Below are 18001 nucleotides of genomic sequence, written 5' to 3' on the forward strand. Positions count from 1 at the left end.
TGATTCCGCGACCGCTCTTCACATCTCCCTGATTGTTACCATCTCTGCAAAATCGAAGCTAGAGAGGCCTCCTGTGAACTGTGGCGGAACTGGGAAACTTTTGATATGCGGCTGAGTGTTAAGAGAGTGATTGAGTTCAAGCCATGGTCTCTGTGACAGAATTTGTTCTGGATTGCCGTGAACACATCTGGTTTCTTGCTGCTTTTCACAACCCTGTTAGTCACAGTGAGAAGCCATAAAATTCTTCCCAGGAAGAAAAATGATAGAAGCACTTTTGTGTCTAAAATTGTTCCTTTTTAAAAACAGAAAATAAATCCTTTTTTTTTGGTGCAACAATGAAAATTCAAGTAGCAAAAGGTGTGAGAATATACAATTGCTGAGAAGATACTTCGGTTGTTTTTGTGCAGTGGCATTAACATAGCTTAGGAGCTTTATCTGAAGTATGGCTGTATTGATTGTGTTGTACATTAGTGATTATTGACATTTAGAGAGTTAGAATTTAATGAGGAAGATCAGTAAGAGTGAAGCTTGATGTTTCATCCTTGATTACCTAGATTTTTTTGAACGGAGGATGAATTAATTGTCCTATGATATGTGGATCAAAAAGCCTGTAAGTAGCTGTTATTTCAAAAGTGCGAGAAAGGGGTGTTGTGAGGTAAAGGAGTATTGTGAGGGGTATAGTGAATTCCTGCTGGCTGAAAGTTAAATTATTCATTTTGTTAGTTTAGCTAACATGGTTCGTGCTGTGTGGGATTGGAGCACTATGTCAGTGACTAATATTGCATAATTAAACAGCCTCAGCTCCTCAGGCCTGTAATAGAGTTGAAATTTAGAAATGGTTGTTAACATCGTGGAATAGTTTTCTTTGTGTAAGTCGTCCTTTAGAAGTTTTTCTTTGTTGAACATGGGTGTAACACGGAGCCCGCGGGCCCAGGCTGTGCTTAGCTGTGGTTAATCTTGCAGTTCTGTTCCCAGGCCACCGTGTTTTTCTTCTGTAGTAAATGGTTCATTTCAAAAGCCTGGTTGAGGACAAGTCTTCCTCATTCCATCATTGCACTTCCTTTTCCTTCTCACTTAGAATTACACTGCAGATTTGGGACCAGGATTGGGAGGGTCTCCACCTCTGTAACTGATAAATTGGGGGGCATCTGTACCTCTGCAAAGGGACTTAAACGTTAATTTATTACCTTCTCAGCCTTAGTAACTCTGAAGGGAAAAAGACCTAACCCAAACCTCTTTTAATATTTGTATAATTTATACACGGTGTTTTGTAGTCAGAGTTGGTGTGACTACAGTTTTCAGTTCGTGCTTCTTCACTTAGCGTAATTTTTTTTATTTTTTTGCTTTTTTTTTTTTAAGGCCACACCTGCCGCATATGGAGGTTAGGTTCCCAGGTTAGGGATCTATTCGGAGCTACAGCTGCCCGCTACACCAGAACCACAGCAGCGCAGGATCCGAGCCGCATCTGCGACCTACACCACAGCTCATGGCCATGCTGGATCCTTAACCCACTGAGCAAGGCCAGGGATTGAACCCGAATCCTCATAGTTCCTAGTCAGATTCGTTTCTGCTGTGCCACTGCAGGAACTCCCACTTGGTGTAATTTTATCTACAGATTTGGACGTTTGGAATAACACTAGAGCAGTGCTTCTCAGCCCCAGGAGTCCTTGAGTGGAAAAAGAAAAGTGTGGAAGCACATTCTGGATTGTCTGTCAGCCACTTGCCGTGGGATATTGGTACCTGTGCTTGCTTTTGCAGTTGCACTAGGGCCAATTGAGTTATGTCTGCACAGATGGATGAAGGAAGAAAGGGCTTTGTCAAAAGAGAGAGGAAAACTAGACGTGCGTTATTAATAGTTGAATCCAAGCATGGAGTGTTATATGTTGAGGAGCTCTGGCTAAGCATTGTATTTTTAAATGTTTAATTTTTAAATTTTTTTTTGGCCTGTGCTCGTGGCATGCAAACGTTCCCAGGCCAGGGATCAAACCCAAGCCACAGCAGTGATCCGAGCCCCCGCACTGATAATGCTGGTTCCTTAACCCACTGTGCCGCAGGAGAACTCCTGGCTAGGCATTTTAGTCCACCCAGTCCAGACCAAGTGGTACAGTGACTAACTAGCACCTGGTTTTTGGAGTCCCGAGTCTGGGATACAGACACCACCGCATATTTCCCTACGTGATTTTGAGCAATTTACCTAACTTCTCTCAGCTTTGGTTTCTTCAGCTCAGAAAGGTAACAACTACTCTGTGGGATTTTTGTGAGCATTAAATGAAATAATGTATATAAAATAATGTATGGTTAAAATACCTGGCATAAGGAAATACTCCATAAATGGTAGCTGTTATAATGTTATTAGTTGAATATTACACGTTTTTTTCATTTAAACGGCTTGAGTTATATGTTAAGATCTTGAGTACTAAAAATAACAGAATGAAACGGAGTGGAGTGAAAAGGGCCGCATGGGTCTTTTGTAGAAGGCGTTGGAACTGTTGCAGCAGCCTCCTCCAGAGCAAGGCCTAGACGTTCTGCTGTGTCTCCTGTGGGCTGGGTCCTTGTTCTCCCGCTGTGGTTTACATATTAAATCATGAAAGAACTTTTTATGCATTTTCATTTCGGGAAACTCCGTTTGTTTTGTTTTTGTTGTGAATTCCGAATGCTAATTCTTATGTCTTAAATTATGTCTGTGATTTAACTTGTGAGTCAGAGATGGCAAATACCACGTAAGGGAATGAATAGGAATTACCCTAGGATGGCACTAAGGAAAATCATACAGAATTTCCCATCATTTGCTCTTTTAATACGTGTTTCTGCTATCTCATTTTATATTTAAGATGAAAATGAAAATAAAAGGAAATTCAATGTATTGCTTAGTGTGGCTTTCAGATCAATGTGTTTTTATTGGAGTTTGTCTTTAGCATGATTTCATAGGGAATACTAGAAATAAAACATCTGCCAAGGAGTGAATTTTTAGCTGATGAACAGTGTCAGAGGAGCATGAAAATGGCTGTCATCTGGGAGAAGATGTTGTGGGTTGGGCGTGGCAGGTGCTGAGGCGGACTCCCACTTCCTGTGTGGACCAAGGCGACGTTAGACAGAAAGATGAGTCTGGTCTCGCAGAGAAGGCCCCTTCAACTCTGAATATTTCTTTTGAGGTTACGGAGTAGCTGAGGTAAAAAATACAGGGCTGTCTTTATTCAGAAGTGAAACTGATGGAGATTCTTTGCTCAAGCCTGTGCTTAACTAGCTAATAGTAATAATTGTGGCTGTGGTCAGTGATTCAAAATTTGACTATCCTTTTGTTGGAGTAGGTTTCAAACAGTGTTTTGGGAACAAAATTGCTTTTGCAGCATACAGTCTTTGGAAGTGGATTGTCCCTCTGTTAAGCATACAACTTCACTTGCTCTTCGTTTTCCAAAGTGGATGCCCCTTCTCTCAGCTAGGCTGACCTTTATGGCAATTGGCTGAGCAGGTGGCCCGCAACTGCTCAGCCAATCTTCAGCTTACTGCTGTGTGATACTTAATCAAAGCAACCCTCTGCAGTATAGGTGGTCTGTCTTCTATCCATTGATTCTCTAAGACCTGTCCTGCAATTAGGCCTGATTATTATCCGTGAGCTGCAAAACTGGATCATGTTGTTGTGTCCCCATGCAAAATTGCTCTTATTTTGATTGTGTTTTGGTGGTAGTAGTTTTCTCTGCTGTGTAGATCTAGAAAGACTTCATAGTGCTTGTAGTACAGGGCATGCTGTGTTACACCTCAAAGTTTCTTTTTAGGAAAATGCAGCTTACAGTGAAAACAAGATACAGGGAGATTATTTCCATAGGAATTAATGTGCTGTACCTGAGATTGTCCTTTCCAGCACTTTTCATCTCTTAACTCTGCCTCAAAACTCTTTTAATGTTAAAGGGAAAAAAAAGTATATAAGAGAAGTTTTAAAAATGGAGGGGATTCTTAGGAGTTGGAGGCTTAAAAGCATCTTCACTGTCTTCTCATTCATTGCACTTTCAGTCCGACTTCCAGCTGCCTTTTCTTAGCATCTGATGGACGGGTGTGAACTAGGTTAGTTTTGGTGTAGCACGGAATGTTGGCCTCTGTCTCGGAATGTTCCTGAGAACATTTTGGATTCTCTGTCACCTGGTCTGGCTGGATAGAGGGTGGGAGATGGGAACAGGGAGGGAGACTTTATCTTGGTTCCCTTGCCTGGAGGTTGAGAAGGTCTCAGCCCATAGCCACTGGGCCTGAGCCCTGGAGGGTAGGAGATGAAAAGCAACAGCCTCAGCCAGGGAGAAAGATACTCAGAAAGGTGCTGCTAGTAAGAACCGTTGGACTATTTCAGTGGTGCTTTTGATGTTTGTAGCATTGGCGTCTCTTGCCACTTGATTGTAAGACATTGGTTTTAAGATGCATCTTAATTGCGTAGATATTGAAGGATGGGGGCAAATAACCCCTAGCATATTATATTTGATGAAATAGATGAAATTCTAGATGGAAATAAAGGGAAGAGAAAGAGGAACAGTGATAATTGAATGATATAAAACATTTCACTAAGCTGAAGAAGATTGGAGTCTGCAAATTGAAAGGCTTCTCTTTGTTCTTGGGGGAATTGATGAGAAAAGATGCACACCTGGTCACAGATGACTAAAATGCCTGGACTCTAAGGATAAAGTGAAAAATCTTACAATCTTCCTGGCAGAATGAACCACTAATTTATTAAAAAAAAAAAAAAATAGGATCAGCCTGGGTGTAGGCTTTTTTTTTTTTTTTGCCAAATTGGAAGCTAGAAGGTAGAATGACATCTAGGGATTCCTGAGAAAGGACTGAAACCCCCAAATGCTGTGTTGAGCTCTCATTTACCTGTCAAGGTGAAAAGGAGACAGATACGCAAAGATTTAGAGAATGTGTTATGTTAACAGCTAGCAGCTGGAATCCACTAAGGAGACAAAACTCATTAGTTAGTTTTACAGAGAGAATTTAATGTAAGAATTGTTAATGAGGTATTTAAGAACTGAAAAGGCAAAACAACAACACAAGGCACTACCGTTTAATAGAAGTGTAATGTGAGCCACCTATGTAATTGAAATTTTTCTGGTAGCTACATTAAAAAAAATAGATGAAAATAGTTCAGAGAGATTTTATTTTCCCCAGTATATTTAAAATATTATCATTTTAAAATAAAATCAATATAAAATGTATTAGTGAGACATACTAAATTCTTATTTTCATACTCAGTATTAAGAATCTGGTATGTATTTTATACTGACAGCACGTCTTAGTTTGGACAAGCCACATTTCATGGGCTCAATAGCACGTGTGGCTCATATAGGCTGTAGTGGGCATGGGAGCTCTAAGCAATCCCAGAGGTGGCACTGGCAGGAAGCGGTAGGAGTTAAAACTTTGGAGCTTGGCAGGGGCACTGTGGAATTGTATCTCAGACCTCTGAGGAGGGCGGTACTCCCCTCCGAGCCTTGAGCCGCTGGTGGATCTGGGCACTCAGGTTTTTGAGGAGCCTATTGGGAGGCAGGGTTGGTATTTCCAGAGTGAGGTGGATTTTGCAGGTGTGGGCTGCTGCTGGATTGAACTGCTGCTGCAGGAACCCTAGGGGTTGCTGGCCTGAAGCAGTGAGGCCTGTGCCTCTACCTGCCAGTAGTCTCCCTCTGGCGCCCTCTGTTGGCAGAACCTAACAGAGACCCAGCTGCTTAGCTGAAGTGGGGTTCAGAGACTCCTGGCTCTCACCTCATAAAGCAGATAGATGGAAGCGGGGGCGGGGGTGTGTGTGTGAAGCTGAGTCATAGCTAAATATCTGACACACTGGTTCAACTTAGGAAGATTCTAACCAAATTACAACAGAGATCTTACATAGGGAAAGGTGGAGTAGAGAAGCAGAACCTGTGAGAATCAGCCTTTGCGCTATGTATGTGGCTGATAGACTGGGAGCATATAGTAGACTACTAATAAGGATTCTTGAGAATAAAGAGAATGAGAAAACCAAGCACTGTATGAATTTAAAAGCACTGAACTCTTAGTTAGGATTTGGGGGTGGAGAGTCAGGAGTACTCAGATGATTTCATCGTATTGAGTTTGCAGAGCATGGTGGTTGAGATAAGAGTAGGAATTTTGTTTTCATTATTTTATTTTTATTTTTATTCCTTTGCTGTTTAGGACCACACTGTGGCGTATGAAAGTTCTTGGGCTAGGGGTCGAATCAGAGCTGCAGTTGCTGGCCTATACCACAGCTTGAGGCAACGTGGGATCCTTAAGTCACTGAGCAGGGCCAGGGATTGAACTTTCATTCTCATGGATACTAGTGGGTTCTTAACTCACTGAGCTACAACAGAAACTCCGTAATTTTGCTCTTAAACAATACTAGGGAAGAAAAGGTGTTTGTAAATGTTTAGGAACAGAATGACCACTAATCACATAGAAAAATACCAAAAATCTTTTAGTAACTTGATATAATTGGGAAAATAAAGAAAGGGAAAAGAAATAACAATAAAGTAAATATCGGTAAACATAACATAAAATGAAAGAAATAAAGTTAAGTGTATCAGTTTCTACACTGTTAATAATTGTGACTGGCCACAATTACCCATTTAAAGAGCAAGGCTGCCAGATAACACACATACACACCCCAAGAGCTATGTGTTATTTTTGTGACATACATTTTAAAAAAATAATTTGTATTAATCTTAATAAAAGTTAAAATTAATGGGTTAGCAAAGCTGTACCAAACAAAGAGATATGAAAAAGGTACAAATGAAGGTTTTAAGCACCAAACAGAATATAAAAGCACAGTTATATAACGATAACAAGCAAAGATATGACAACAGTCATTAACCTTTTTGCATCAATCAAATTAGCTGCTCAATATGGGAATCAAAAACAATTAGAAATTCAAAGACAACTTATTTAAAAAATAACAAAGGACTTTGTGTGATTATTCTTTCTTTAAAAATGTTTACTCTGGAATTGATGGAGGAATCTGCCAAGCTTTTATGTTAAAGCATCTACCATAAAAAATGATAGGGTGAGTTAGATGCTGTGTGTATCTGTGTATGTTAGAGAGGCATAATGCAGGTGGAGGGTGAGAGGTTGCAGTTTGGTTCAAACTTGAAAGTCCTTTGAAATAGAAAAGAAGAAAATAATGGATTATTTTCCCGTATAGATTATTATTAGGGAAAATGGTAGCATCTTTTCTCTCTTTGGCCAAAAGTCTCCAAGTTACCAAGACTTAACAGGGATAATTTCAAAATATGGGTCCTGGCAAAAATGTCTTTTAACAAAAAGAAAGATAAGTGCAAAACACTGTAAAAGGCTAGATGTACGTTCTGTATGAGTGAGGACACTAAAATGGTATCATTTTTTCATAGCCCAGAACCCACTCATGTCTCTCAGGGCACTGAACCAGGATTATTGTCCTGGTTTCCTGTCCTCAGGAAACTGCCATCTCATACTGTCACCTGTCCTTGGCTCAAGGCCATCCGGGATGAGGCCAGTGCTTGCCGGAGGAGATGCTGTCTGTCTTGCCCATCATGGGCTGATGACTGGGATTTACCTCAAAGATACCTGCATTTGACCTCCAGGTCCTTTTTCCTTCAGGGACTCTCTGGTCTCCCTCCAGCGTCTTAGTAAATTAACCCCTGCAGCACCCAGCTGGTGTCTGTTCACAAGGGAAAATGATGTAGATACTTTCAAAACAAGTCTTCAGTAGGGATAGGTCATGCATGGGCGTTTCCTCCCACTACTTGTATAAGAGAGTGTATTTTCAAGCCCCGCTGATAGGGTGCTATTCAGTGGTGTGTGCCTCTACCTCCCCACTCTCACCATTGTTCAGTTGTGTTTTGATTATTATGACAGTTGATGTGTACTTTATGATGGAAAGATGATTATTGTAGTTAACGTGCCTGAAAACATTCAATTTAAGCCAGATAAAAAAGAGGCCATAGGTCCTTCTCGAAGATGCAGGACAAGAGCTGCAGGACAAGAGCGCTTTGGGGGTGTGGTGTAACCTCCTCCGTGGGAATTTAGTTGTGAATTCCTGAGGGAGGGGGGTGTGGGAGCCATGGATATGGTGACATGAACTTGTGAACTAAAACCAGAATTCTTTTCAAATAAAAAAGTGTTTTTCAGTGCAGTAAGAGAATATGTTTGATAATAGTCCCAGAAATTCCAGGACAGCTAGAACTTGTCCTCAAGTGAGACTTGAAATAGGGACTCAAGGCGCAAAGGAATATGCGGTGTATGACGGAAGGCGGTGGTCTGGCGGAGGGAGGTGAGTGTCATGTAGGATTACAGCTATGGGTGATCCCCGGGCATAGCTGTAGGCTTCCGCTTGCGGGCTGAGGTTTTTCTTCCTCTGGCATCATTTGAAGCTACGCGGGAAAATGTCCAGATTTTGACTAAATTTTTTTAAAAAAACCTCTTTTTAAAAATGTTCTTGTGAAGAGGAAGGAAGCCTTAATTGTTAAATTCTGAATGACATTTTAAATGATATATACGCAGAAACATTGGTGACCAAAAAAAAATAACCTCTTGGTTGTATTTGGAACCAGGTCATCATGCTGGTTAAGTAGTACTGATTTACTGTATGATTTGCTAGATTGCAGTCATTCAACGTTCCAAGACAGTGCCATTTCTGGGTAAATTACCATTTTATAAAGAGTACCTATGTTCCATCGTATTAAACTATGCTGTACTATATTCATTTCTTTCAAAAATATTTATCGAATGCCTGCCAAGAGGCAGCCACTATTTAGTGTCTAAGTTATAGTAATGCATACGACAAAGTTCTAACCCTGCTTGGCTTACATTCTAATGGCATATATATTTGTGTGTATGGTGTGTGTGTGTGTAGTGTGTGTATGTCCATGGGTGCACCTTCTGTAAGAATGCAGGCTCTGAAGTCAGCCTGCCTGGCTACACTTCTCATTGGCTTCATGACTGAGGGCAAATTATTATAACTTCTGTAAGCCTTAGGTGTACATAACTTCTCTGTGCCTCAGCTTCTTCATATGAGGTAGAATAATCGCTTTGATAGTGTTGCTCTGAGATTCAAATGAGTTATGCTTGTCAAGTGCTTAGAATTGTACCTGGTACAAAGTAAATAAATGCTAACTCTTCTCTGTTATACACATAGATATTATATATACAAACACACACACAGATGTTACATATAGATACATATTATATGTGAATATAGCATGGCTCTGTTAATGTACATTCATCTTCAGGTGTTTATTTTGGAATCTCAGTGCATGTACATTTCCTTCCAGGATTTGAAATAGTTTGAGCTGAGAATATTAAGCTTGCTAGGTACTTTTATTTTTCTAAAGCTTTATTAATAGGAAGCTGTATAGTTCTGTCATTATTTTTAATAGTCTAATAATTAGTTCGTTGGATTGCCACCTCAGCTTTTCTGTTTAAAAAAATGAGCAGTAAACAGTATTTTGAATGCTAGTTCAGCATGTTCTGACAAAATATGATGCATTAAAGTAAAATTCATCATTAGAATTAAAAATGACCTTTGAGGTTGTAGTCGCTCATTTTTTTCTTCTACTGTTTGAAACAGCCTGAGTCAAGTACATTGCAGTACTATGCAGATGTTGTCTGTGTGTAATGGTCATAGTTCAATTTTAGATAAATCATTTCCTCAAATTGCTTTATCTGGAACAATCTGAGTTTCCCATTTATTCTCACCCATTATCTGAGGTTCCTATCAGCTTTCCCTCAGTAATATTATGGCTTTATATATTAAATTATAAAGTAATTTTCTAAGCTAGAATTGTATAATATTACTTATGTGTCAACCTACATGAAGATAAATCTGAGTATTTGTGAATGGCTAAATGAACAGTGCACAGGTTCAAAGAAACATTTTAGGGCCATTGAAAGCCAAGCCACTTTTGGAAAGGCCTGATAATAATTTTGACTCCGGCAAACTCCGACTTAATATAATGAGAAGAAATAAAAAATGAGCTTCTTTTAAAATAATTATGAATAATATGTTTTTTGAAAAACATTCTTATATGACCACAAAGGTGAATAATGTAATGGAAACTGATTCCTTTTGGGGGAGGGGTGTGTCACTCTTCAGGAGGTTTAAGAAGCAGGACTTTGGAAACCAGATCAGGTCATTTCCTGTCTCCTGTGTGCTTTTGCACGTATTTTTTCTCATGTTAAAAAAAAAAAAAGGAAGATAGTAATGCCGCCTTCATGGAGGACGACGCAGTTGAATATATAAAAATTGCCCAGCTAAAGTTATCTTTAAGATGCTCCTTCCCACTTTATTAAAACCTTTAGATTCTTTGGAATAAAATAATATTGGCTGGTTTTTACGTAGAAACTGAAATATATAGAATTAGATTTTATACACCAGATAGGAGAATTGAATATATATGAGTAGTTTATTACTTATTTTTTTTTTTTTCATTTAAAGAACATGTAATAATATTCATTATAGGAGATTTGGCTGGGTTTTAGAAATTCATTTTGCTGGTGTATCTTAAATCTTTTAGCTGATTGAGAATATACTGAGAGCAAGAGCTAAGTTGCCAGGGCTTGAGGTATAAAGGCAGAGCCAAGCTGACTGTTATTTGTTTCATTAAGCTTAGGCAAGCTATCCAATTACTTAATGCAAATAAGAAAAGTTTACACTAAACTCCTACTTCTTTGCTTAAAACTCTAGAGAATTTAAATGAGGAGAGATATGTATTTAAAAGAAGGAAATTTAAATGAAACTTAAATCAGGGGCTTAATGTAGAATAATATTAGACCAGGAGATCTGAAGTAATAAGTGGGAAATGCCAGTAAATAAAAAAAGAGAATGTATTCTCCAAGATACTTGGTGTGTTTCGTTTTCTTTTGAGATAGTTCTTAAAGCTTTGGAAACCCAAGTCAATAATGAAAGCCTTTGTCTCATGCCTGCCTTCCTCCCCCCTCCCCTTTCCCAGAGACTTGAGAGTAAAGTCCCATCTTCTGTTGTCAATGAATGCTTCACTTTTTCCCTTGAGGAGTGTTTACAGAACAACCTGGCTTTGGATGTATACTCAAGGGGGCCAGTAGCACTCAGGCCCAGAAAACAGAGTCTTTGCATTGGGTTCAGAATAAGAGAAAAATTGGTTGATCACACAGACATCTACCTCTCATAGATGGCCATGGACTAGACTAGCCTGATGGAATATGAAAGCAAGGGCACTGAGAGGAAGCTTTGGAAAGAGCCTGGAGCTTCAGAGAATACAAGCAGTTTTTGTAGATCATTAAATGATCTAAATGAATCTGTAAAAGAGGAAGCTTATTCGAAGGAAATATTGTTATAAATGAATTATGTGGAGGGGAGAGGTGGAAAAATGAGTAATAGTACAGTTTAGAAATTTCTAGTCTATTGCCTTTATTTCTAAGGGCACTGAACTAAATGAAAGCTCGATTAATTACACCATTTCCCTGAAACTCTGTACTCCAAAATAATCTGGAAGAAAGCAAAACCTTCTTCTAAAATTTTCTGATTTTCCCCCCTACAATTGCAAAGGCAATTTTAAGCTTCCAAAGCCTCGTGCTAATTTTTATCGATAAGTGTGTGTGTGGGGGTGGGGTGGGGCGGGGGCTCTTAGTGACCTAGATCATCCAGCTTTGGTATCTGAAAAGGCAGTACAGAAGTTTAACTACAGAAAGTAATTTCTTGTGCCGCTGGACCTGACGGGTGTTTCCTCTAAGACACTTTTCCTTTCCCAATATTGCTCATTTTATGTCCCTTAGATTTCAATTCAGATATCCGTTCCCACCCATATAGTTTCATAGCAGCCTTAGTTTATATTTTTATTCTGATTTTTTTTTTTGGTTTTGTTTTGTTTTTGGCTGTGACTGTGGCACACAGAATTTCCTAGGCCAGGGATAGGACCTGAGCACCAGCAGTGCCAGTGCCAGATACTTAACCACCAGGCCACCAGGGACCTCCCTCACTTTGAAAAATAATGGCTTTGTCAGAGTTGAAACTTCATGAGAGTAGGGACTGTGTCTGCTTTGCTCACCGTTTCATTTACAGTATCAAAATAATGCCTGTCTCCACAAATTATATACTGAGTGAATTTGTGGATCCCATTTACTCTTACCTAGTGTACAGTTTTTATCAAGTGGTAGGAAACGCTAAGGGTGAGACTAGAAATATAAGTGCCCATTGAATAAAAATTATGAAATCCGGAGATAATACTCCTTTGTTTCCTTTATCCCCTGCCACTACTTTTCTCAAGAGATTTTTGGAATGGAGAGTAATATATTTAATGTACGATGTTTGTAAAACTTTTAACCGCAAGGAACCTTAAGGCAGTAAATCTCAACCTTCAAATTTTAAAAGCTGAGAAAACTGAAGTTTTTTTGGATTGTACCACTGAGATGCAGGTAGGCAATGAGAATTTGTTCATGGTCCTACCATCAGACTTCTTCTCTTTTTTTTGACCATGCTTACACCTGTAGGAATTCCTAGACAGGGTTTTAACTTGCAGCCACAGCAGTGAAAGCACCAAATCCTAATCATTAGGCCACCAGGGAACTCTCAGATTTTTTGTTTGTTTGCTTTTTCGTGTTTGGGTTTTTTTGTTTGTTTTGTTTTTCTTTTTACGACTGGGCACCTGTAGCATGTGGAAGTTCCCAGGCAAGGGGTCAAATAGGAGCTGCAGCTGAGCCCCACGCCACAGCCTCGGCAACACTGCATCCAAGCCATATCCGTGACCTGTGCTGTGGCTGGCAGCAGCCCTGGATCCTTAACCCACTGAGCGAGGCCAGGGATTGAACCTGCATCCTCACGGAGACAATGTCAGGTTCTTAGCCCACTGAGCCACTATGGGAACTCCCAGGCTTCTTAAAGTTTTGTTTTATAAACACAGACCTTTCTTTTCTTCATTTTATTTGCAGATGTTCCTTTAAACTATGTGAAAACTTGTACAGGTCTATTTGTAGAGATAAATAAAAGTAAGAGTTAAAAAAGGACAGTTTCTTTTTGGTCAATTTGTGCCACTCCCAATCTCTCTTCAGTCAAGCATCAAGCATAATAGGGTGTTGCCATTTCACAAGCTCTGAAAGGTGAACTGTAAGTCACCCTTTTGTTTAGGTTCGTGTACCCTGGGACCATCATACTTGTGACATTTAACATCATGATGGCTCAGCCCTTGTCGGGCTTAATTTGTGTTTGCAGTTTCTTAAGTCCCTCAGCATTCTATTTTCTGTAGCCTGTTTTCCATGTTTGTCTGTGGGTGGAAATGTGCCAGTCCTTCAGTCATGTGCACGCTCAAGTATTTTTTGAGCCCTTGACTATATGGTAGGCACTGTTTGAAGCCCGGGGGATACGACAGTGAAAAAACAAAAACAGACCAGGTCCTTGTCTTGGTGGAGCTTAGAGACAAGTGGGAAAGAAAGAAGGGAGCATGGGCAAGGATAGGGCTGCTAGAGTCATGAGAGGCAGTTTACATTCTAGGAGTCCTTGATCATAAAAGTAAAACAGAACTTATTGGTGAAAAATTTGGGAAAAAAGATGAAGAAGACATAGCTATCTGTGGTCATGGTATATTTAGTAAATTTGGAGATTTTCTTCTTTTCAGAAAATCACTATTTCCTCTGTATTCCTGACCCCACTGTTACCATTTCTGCTACTTACCTAATGTGTTGCGTGCTTATATGTTCTTGAAATGTCCTTCTTTAGACCACTTGTTTTTGGAGTTGCTTTCCTTTTATGTAACTCCGGGATTTATTTGGGTAAAAGTATATTTGTTTCTATTATTTGTCTTTATTCAAGACACAAAACCATACACGTTTAATATTTAGGGGGGAAAGCACTATAACTTTGGAATGTAGTTTACAAAGTGATTTTATCTGTTACAATTGATTTCTTAGAATTTCAGGGTATCAGCATGATGTAGCAATTTTAAAAATAGTAACTAAAATGTTTGTTATTTCTTTACAAGCATCTTTTTTAAAACTGAAATTTGATAAACTAGTATTGAGTTCAGTCTGGGGCTCATCATTCCCTCTTATGAAGTAGATTGCACTCAGAATTTTTCTTTTTTAAAGCATTGCTTATGCCTTTGGGGATATGATGGTATACAGGGGTTATTCTCTCAAAGAAGAAAAGGCAATCAGAAAATCTTTGTCCATGAAATTAAACTAAAATGCACTCTCATTCAGTGATTACTGAATACCTTTAAGTGCCAGGCATTATGGCAAAGATCGGTGCCAAAGTAATTTATCCTTGTCATGCACAGTGGAGGGGTTTTAGCAGATTGTAACTTACTATGATCTAATTGTGAGACGAGGTTACTGATAGACTGAATGCAATCGGATGCTCATTAGTAGGATTAGCATTTCGTGGGAGTCCTGGGAGGTGACGCTCTGCTGCCTTATCTTGTTGGACCATTTCTGCAGAGTTACATTTATTTTGGAGTTGAGGGATAAATTGGAGTCATTCCACAAGTGAAGAGTCCTGCTGTTGAAAGGTCTAGCCATTTTTGCAGATAAGGATTGTTGGAAAATGAGCCGTTCATTGGGAGGAAAGATATCTTAATTATGTTTTTAGTTCTCTCCGCAATGTCAGGTCCACAAGGACAGGGACTGGTCTTTGTTCAGCACTGTGTCATCAATGCCTTGCACGGTGCCTGGTGTGTATTCAGTCAACAGTTGAGTCAGTTTTGATGGGAAGATGATGGTGACCTTCAAATATTTGTCTTGTGGGTGGCTTGTTAATTAGAGATGTATTACTTCTTTCTCCAGGGGCAGATGGAGGCCCCAGGAATGGTATATTTGAGGGGGGCAGATATCCATTTGACATAAGAGGAACTTTGTAAAACTAGTTCAGCAGTCAAATTGATTTGCTTCTTGATGTATTTGAATTTTGTTATTTTAAATTGTTAGGTAGGGATTGCCTGGGGATTTACTAGAAAATATGTCTCCTTTCGTTAAATACTAGGCCGAGATGGTTGCAGCTACTAACTCTGTGGCTGTTTCTATCTTTTAATTTAAGTATTCATTTAAAAAATGATGTCAACTGCTAAAATCTTTCCCTCCCCCTAAGTTAGACCTTTGTTGTCTTTTTAGACTAAAGCAAGACAAAGAACTGGACCGAGAGAAGGCTTTTGCCAACGAGCAGTTAACCAGAGCCATTCTTCGCGAGAGGATAGCAAATGAGGAGGAGCGGGCTAAGGCTAAGCACCTGGTGAGTATTAAAGATTTAGTCGAAAGGTCTTGTCTACAAGGAAATCTCTGATGTTTGGGAAATGCTAGCCAACTTTCAGTGTGGGTAACATTCATGTTCTCTTTGTTGAGAGCTTCCCTGTTTTTACTTTTACGAGGGGCTGAGAACTGGGTAAGATTAACCACCAAGGACTTTAAGGAAGGTGTAACGGGAATTATTGAAGAAAAGATCAACACGGAGGCTCAGGCATGTGCATCTTGCCCGAAGGGATATTGTTTGGTTGCTCCCATTCCCCTTGCTTTTGGTTTCACTTTATTTGAAACCTCTAGGGCCAGCAGCCTAGCTTGTGTCTGTCCTTGCTGGCAACTGCTAGATGTTAGCCCGGGAAGTCTTCAGCAAAGGTGAGTGAGGTTTGATCAGTCACTTTCTGGGCTTCAGAAAAAGGAACATGTAAAGCACGGGCTTGGGCGACCATCTTTTATAAGAAAAGGAATAATTTTTTCGTATAAAATATTTTTAAAACATTAAAAGAAAAGGATACATAACCATGTGTGAAATGATTACTAATAGAAGAAAATTTGAAAGGCACCCATAAATCTGTCATTCTCACATAACCGTGGTTTATGGGTTTCCTTCTAAAAAATTCTTATTCCTAGGTCTGTCACCTATTTAGGACTTTGGATAGTGCTGTCTATAGTGGTTAGCATCATGAACATTTATAGCTCCAAAAGGTAGTTTTTAATGGGTGAACAGTGGTGTCTTCTGCATGCAACATGGTAGATTGAATGATTTCCCATTGCTAAATAAAAGTGGAGCTGCTCTGGGTGAAGCCTTGGGTCCTGACTACTCAACTCTTAGTTTTGCCTTTCTAGAAGCCAGCATGTCGCTTTTCTAACTTTTCAGAAGCTTTAATGCTCATTGGAATGAGGCTGGGACTCACTGGAGAGGTAAAATGTGACTATGTAGTGGGGAACTTTGAATGCAGAACTCAGGGTGATGTCCCTTGGTCAGCAGGCAGCTGGGAATCATTAAACATGTATAAGAAAAGATCAGTTTCTGTCCTCTTCTCTTCTTCCCCTTGCTTCTTTCTTGGAGAGACTAACCCATGACCAGACACCAACAGAGAACATATGAGGAAGCCAGTGTGTAGTGACTCCATTTCTTCAGTGACTAATCCAGGATCCCGGCTAGATGAGACGGGTAGACAGTGAAGCCAGAACAGAAGCGATGGACTAAGAAAGGAAAGTCAAGGGACAGGCTGGTGCCTCACAAGCACGCAGACCTTGAGTGGAACCGAGGCCACGAGCTGTGGAAGGCAAGTCATGTGTTGTGAATGAGGGATAATTTTGAATTGAAGCTGTTAAGTGTTGAGTGATTTAATCATGACATCTGCTGCGCTCCTGAGTTGGAGGGTGTTTTTGAGGAAGTTAAAAACATGTCAGGCCAGTGTGCTGAAGGGTCATTTCCACAGCTGTTACCGCCTCCCAGTTTCAAGGCCAGGGATGGAGTGGAGAGGGTTAATGTGCTCGTGGTTGAGGATGGTGCGGGAAAAAGCTTCTCCGAGTCTAGTGAGCAGAACAGTCCTTGCTTGGCATTTTTCTTTGTGCCCCAGCTTTGCCTCTTGGCTGTGAAGCACTCCTTTCTCGACTTCTCTTTGCCTAAATTTGGATGTGTTGTCTTGTTCTCTTGGTGCAGGGAGAGAAGCAAGATTGGGATTTTTCAAAAAACTCATTAAAGACGCATGCATATGAGAAGGCATAAAAAGGGAGAGTTTTCATAAGAAATGTGAAAGTATTAAAAATTTTCTTAATATTAACTCCTTATGTAATGCAGCTTGGTTGGAACAGTGTATCTTCAGCCCATTTTTCCCCCTTGTACCTTATAAATCCTATTTATTTCTTGTCGTGTATATATTTTTGACTTCGGGTTAAGCTTTACAAAATTGGCATTGTTGGAGTTCCCATTGTGGCTCAGTAGGTTAAGAACTGACAAAGTGTCTGTGAGAATGTGGATTTGATCCCTGTCCTCACCCAGTGGCTTCAGGATCTGGTGTTGCTGCAAACTTTGGCATAGGTTGCAGACAAGGCTTGGATCCTGCATTGCTGTGGTGTAGGCCGGCAGCTGCAGCTCCAGCTCCGATTCGTCCCCTAGCCTGGGAACTTCCATATGCTGTAGGTTTGGCCATGAAAAGAAAAATAATAGGAAAAGAAATTGGCATTGTATATTCTGTTTTGTATATCTCTTCTTTACCGATTCTGCAGTTGCAAGGTAAAGGCGGCAAATTACTGTATTCACAACTCCTGATTTTTAGCATCTGTCATAATAATAGCCAAACCAAGCCCTCAAAGCATTTAGGGGCTAAAAGTAGAATTTAAACAACAGGATTAGAGCTGATTCAGGGGATCCTGGCCTGGCTCGAACATTCAGGGGATCCTGGCTCAGACAATTAAGTTCATGGCCATGGCAACATGGCTGCCTACAGCAATTTTGAAACTCCCAACTTATTTGCCAAATCACTCCCTTTATTATTGTTATTCGCTTTCGTAGAAGACATGCGTATTCATTAGGTAAAGATCAGAAAATAAATACAAAAAAACTAAAATCAGTTAGGTTACCACTATCCAGAGATAATTCCTGTTTATGTTCTGGTTTATTGTTTTATATTTCTTCTCACATTACACTGAGTCTGTATAAAACATTGATATTAATATGTGTAATTGTATTTCCCCAAACACAGATGGTAGTCTACAGCATCTTATGTAATTCTTAGAGGAAGCTTCACATTTAAAAAAAATTTTAGGAGTTCCCGTCGTGGCGCAGAGGTTAACGAAT

The 18001-nt window shown here is 39.8% G+C and overlaps 1 protein-coding gene across 15 annotated transcripts in view; it reads left to right on the top strand.

Moving 5' to 3' along the window:
* Positions 1–18001, top strand: part of CHCHD3 (coiled-coil-helix-coiled-coil-helix domain containing 3) — a 296981-nt gene that overhangs the window by 87963 nt on the left and 191017 nt on the right. For 11 of the 15 annotated variants that reach the window (XR_014833217.1, XR_014833214.1, XR_014833216.1 and 8 more), the window contains 1 exon segment: positions 15073–15190. Coding sequence is in view for 9 of the 15 variants with exons in the window: in NM_001244176.1 (NP_001231105.1) it covers positions 15073–15190 (118 nt within the window). In the remaining 6 variants the exon portion in view is untranslated. 15 annotated transcript variants of the gene reach the window in all.

Source organism: Sus scrofa, chromosome 18, assembly GCF_054392235.1.
Source record: "Sus scrofa isolate SSC_HxYL_T2T_F1_AM1 chromosome 18, Sscrofa_HxYL_maternal_Yorkshire_Landrace_v2.0, whole genome shotgun sequence".
Taxonomy (NCBI): domain Eukaryota; kingdom Metazoa; phylum Chordata; class Mammalia; order Artiodactyla; family Suidae; genus Sus; species Sus scrofa.